General features: G+C 43.3%; 1 protein-coding gene across 1 annotated transcript; it reads left to right on the forward strand.

Moving 5' to 3' along the window:
• Positions 1 to 998: 998 nt before the first annotated feature.
• LOC135599184 (transcription factor WRKY19-like) lies at positions 999 to 2,464 on the forward strand. Its single transcript, XM_065094030.1, has 3 exons — positions 999 to 1,468; positions 1,558 to 1,689; positions 1,779 to 2,464. Exons 1-3 carry the CDS (start codon positions 1,185 to 1,187, stop codon positions 2,293 to 2,295), a joined length of 933 nt encoding a protein of 310 aa, XP_064950102.1. The 5' UTR covers positions 999 to 1,184; the 3' UTR covers positions 2,296 to 2,464.
• The last annotated feature ends 1,064 nt before the right edge of the window (positions 2,465 to 3,528 follow it).

Below are 3,528 nucleotides of genomic sequence, written 5' to 3' on the forward strand. Positions count from 1 at the left end.
TTCTCTTTTATTAAAATTCCTATGATATGCATATATGGAGAGGGAGAAGTGAATCAAAATGGTTTCCATTCCAATCACATCAAGTAATGAAAGAGAATTAAGTAAGGAAAGGATATTATCCCCATCTATGATGCTGCAAATTTTACATTTCTTTAATGCCAACAACACATGTATGTGACCGATTCAATTCAAAGACAAACTACACAGTGAATTGGGGGCCACCCGTGTTTCTTGTGCAAATTGATAAGTGGTGCAAAGACCCAAGTCTTTCTCCCCCCCCAAATCTTTTCTAGGATTTTTTATTTTGTTCCCTTTCGTTTCCTCCCTTCTCTTGAAAAGTATTCCATTCAATCGCTTGTCCTTTCTTGAAATGTCACATCTTGCCAAGCATTTTGGAAAGCCAACATTACCGCGTTCAGTGGGTCCCCTCTGGTTAGGGACATGCTTTTTTTCTTTTCTTCTTTTTCTTTTTCTTGCAAAATAAATAAAATCTTATCTCTAATGCATACGTATGCTTGTTGGATGGGTTATGTATTTTGTAAGCATGAGTTTTATATCTGACATTACATTAAAAAAAAAGAAGGTATTTTTGATTTATTTATACCGATTTAATTTTTTATAATATATTATTTTATATAATATATAATTTTTATTTTATATAATATATTAAAATATTATTTTATATGTAAAAGAGAACCGCATGATTCCCGTCCATGCAACGCGTAGATAGAAGAAGCGTTTGAAGTTTCTTGGCCATTTCCAAGCAAAACCCTCACATCCTCCTCCTCTCTCCATCCATCGATCTATCACCATAAGCAACCAGTATTAAACTGCTATGAAATGGTCAACATCTCTCTCTCTCTCTCTCTCTCTCTCTACCTCTTCTCTGTCGTCGTGGTGATGGTTTTTCTCTGTGCCGAGAACCAATGAGAGCATACGACGCGCAATTCTTCCACCTTCCTCATGTTGTTTATATATACCACCACTTCATTTGGATTCCTCCACCATCATCACTCTCCAAGCAACCTCGCTTGCTTGCCTACATATCCACACGGATTCATTCATTCCTCTTCCCACTTCAGCTTGATTCCACTGCTTCCGATGCTCATCGGCCGGTAGAGCTCCTCTGTTCCTCCGTAGAGTGGCAATCGCCCTGAAAGAGATAGATAGAGAGAGAGCCGGGCATGGGGAGCAGCACAGGAAGTGAGCTCGAAAGCCCTCTCGTGGCCGAGCTAGCTCGAGCTCTCGAGTTGGCCAGGCAGCTGGAATCCCATCTCAGCAACCCTGCCCCAATTGACTTGTGCAAGTCCGTGGCGCCCGAGATATTGTCATCCATTCAGAGGTCCATCCTCATGGCGAAATCGAGCGATCCCGACGGCGAGCAGCAGGCGGCTGGCGACAGCCCCCGCAGCGAGAGTTCCAGCCCGGCGTTCAAGGATCACGACCGCAAGGAGCTGATCAAGAAAAGGTGAGCCTCGTTGGTTCTTGGCGAGCTCGCTCTGGTTCCTCCGTCACCGGCTGACATGGCTTTCTTGCTCCTTTGGATTCCTCTTTCAGGAAGACGCTGCACAAATGGACGAATCAAGTGAGGCTCACCCCGGGCACCGGAGGAGTCGAAGGGTCTGTGGATGACGGCTACAGCTGGAGAAAGTACGGGCAGAAGGACATCCTGGGAGCCAAACATCCGAGGTCAGTATCAGAAATCTTCCCCGTAAGAAGCAGGTCGAGCGCTTACAGGGCAACAATGACGGGGTCTCACGCTCTTCCTCACCTTGCAGAGCCTACTACAGGTGCACGCACCGCCACACCCAGGGCTGCTCTGCGACGAAGCAAGTGCAGAGATCGGACGAGGACCCTCTGACGTTCGACATCACCTACGTCGGGGCTCATACCTGCCTCCAGAAGCCACAGCGAGCCTCGGCATCCGCATGCCAGGTGCCGCAGCGGCGGGAACACCAGAAGGAGGACCTGCTGCTGAGCTTTCGAGCAGGCTTGAAGGTCAAGACCGAAGTCGCGGAATTGGAGGAAGCGCAGCGGCAGACTTGTCGACAAGGAAATGAATTCCACGTCTTCTCCGCGCCGGCCTTAAACCTGTCGCCGGTGGCGTCGGAGTCGATCTACTTCAGCAGCTTTGATGATGGCATCAACCTACAGACTTCGGACTCGGAGATCACCGAGATGATATCCAGAAGCAATTCAGCGAGCTACTTGTCTCTGGTGGACATGGATTTCATGCTGGAGGAGCTGGACTTCGAACGGGACTTCCAGTTCGATGCCTCGAGCTTCTTCTCCTGAGTCATGCGACATGAGCAGAGTCCAAACACTCGAGATCGCTCAATTCATTTACCGAGATTAAAGAAGACGACTGGTTAATTCACCAACTGGTGATGTAGGTAGAAACAGAGTGAGTTTGTTCAGTGTAATATGTAGCTCAATTCTGTGTTAAGATCAATGGCTTCAAGTCTGTCTGTGTCCAGCCACTATCAACAAGGAAATCCTAATAGATAGCAAGCGAATCCGACACAACTATTGATCGACAACTATCTTCCAAAGGTGGAGTTGTGAAGATGGCAGTGGACATCATATTGAGCTGCATGCACCGGGACACAGCATATATATATATATATATATACACAGACTTTTACCTTGAAATAGACATCTACGCCTACGATTCACAGGGGAAGATCTATGAAAGTACAGGGAAAGATTTGTGAACCTTGCCACTGACAAATTGATTTTTCTTCTCGAACACTTAATTGATGCTTCGACAACCTGAAGATCCAAAAGAGAAAGCAGTAGTTCATTAACGAGGTGAAACACAGAATTAGCATTTCTTAATTAGACCTCTTGTAGATAATATTTGTGAAGACGGTTTAACTAACTTATTAATTTAATGGACCTAAGACTTAAGATGGACTGATTTAGTCTCATAAACAAAGTTTAAACTATGATGTCAAAATGGTCTTCGCAACTCACAACATGCATGATGCATGTTGAAATATAGATTTTTCTATCATAATTTCAATGGCTCTCTCAGTTTATAGTAAACTTTAATAAAAATCATAAGGGTAGTATCGTCAAAGTTAAGAGTCATATCAAAAATTACGATGAGAGCGTTGGGTCGAGCCCATAGTGGGTTTGAATAGAACGATTTAGGCATTGAGCCCAAATCTAATCTATTAAAAAAAAAAAAAAGGGAAAGAAAACCTATTATAGTCATGAGCGGTATGAGAGGAACGAGGAAAAGAGTGACGACATAAAAAAGAAAAAGAGAGAGAAGAGAAAAAAATAGGATTTTGAGATTTTTTGCTAGATGATCAAGTGGTTAAATTTCATTGATTTTGGGCTAAATCTTATGTGGAGAATCTTTACAATAAGCTCTATAATCCTAATGGTGCTGATATATGATTTGTCCTCTTTGAAATGTTTTTCTGATATACCCACTTGGTGAGAGATAAAATTTTTCTTTTATAAAATCCATCCATGGTGACGATGATATGTCATTGTTGAATCAAGATATATGTTCTT

This window comes from Musa acuminata, chromosome BXJ2-1 (genome assembly GCF_036884655.1).
Source record: "Musa acuminata AAA Group cultivar baxijiao chromosome BXJ2-1, Cavendish_Baxijiao_AAA, whole genome shotgun sequence".
In the NCBI taxonomy this organism is placed as follows: domain Eukaryota; kingdom Viridiplantae; phylum Streptophyta; class Magnoliopsida; order Zingiberales; family Musaceae; genus Musa; species Musa acuminata.

Coding starts and splice junctions, on each gene's coding strand:
- LOC135599184 (XM_065094030.1), top strand. CDS start 1,185: ATGGGGAGCAGCACAGGAAGTGAGCTCGAAAGCCCTCTCGTGGCCGAG. Junction 1,469..1,557: donor AAGGAGCTGATCAAGAAAAG/GTGAGCCTCGTT, acceptor TTCCTCTTTCAG/GAAGACGCTGCACAAATGGA. Junction 1,690..1,778: donor CTGGGAGCCAAACATCCGAG/GTCAGTATCAGA, acceptor CTCACCTTGCAG/AGCCTACTACAGGTGCACGC.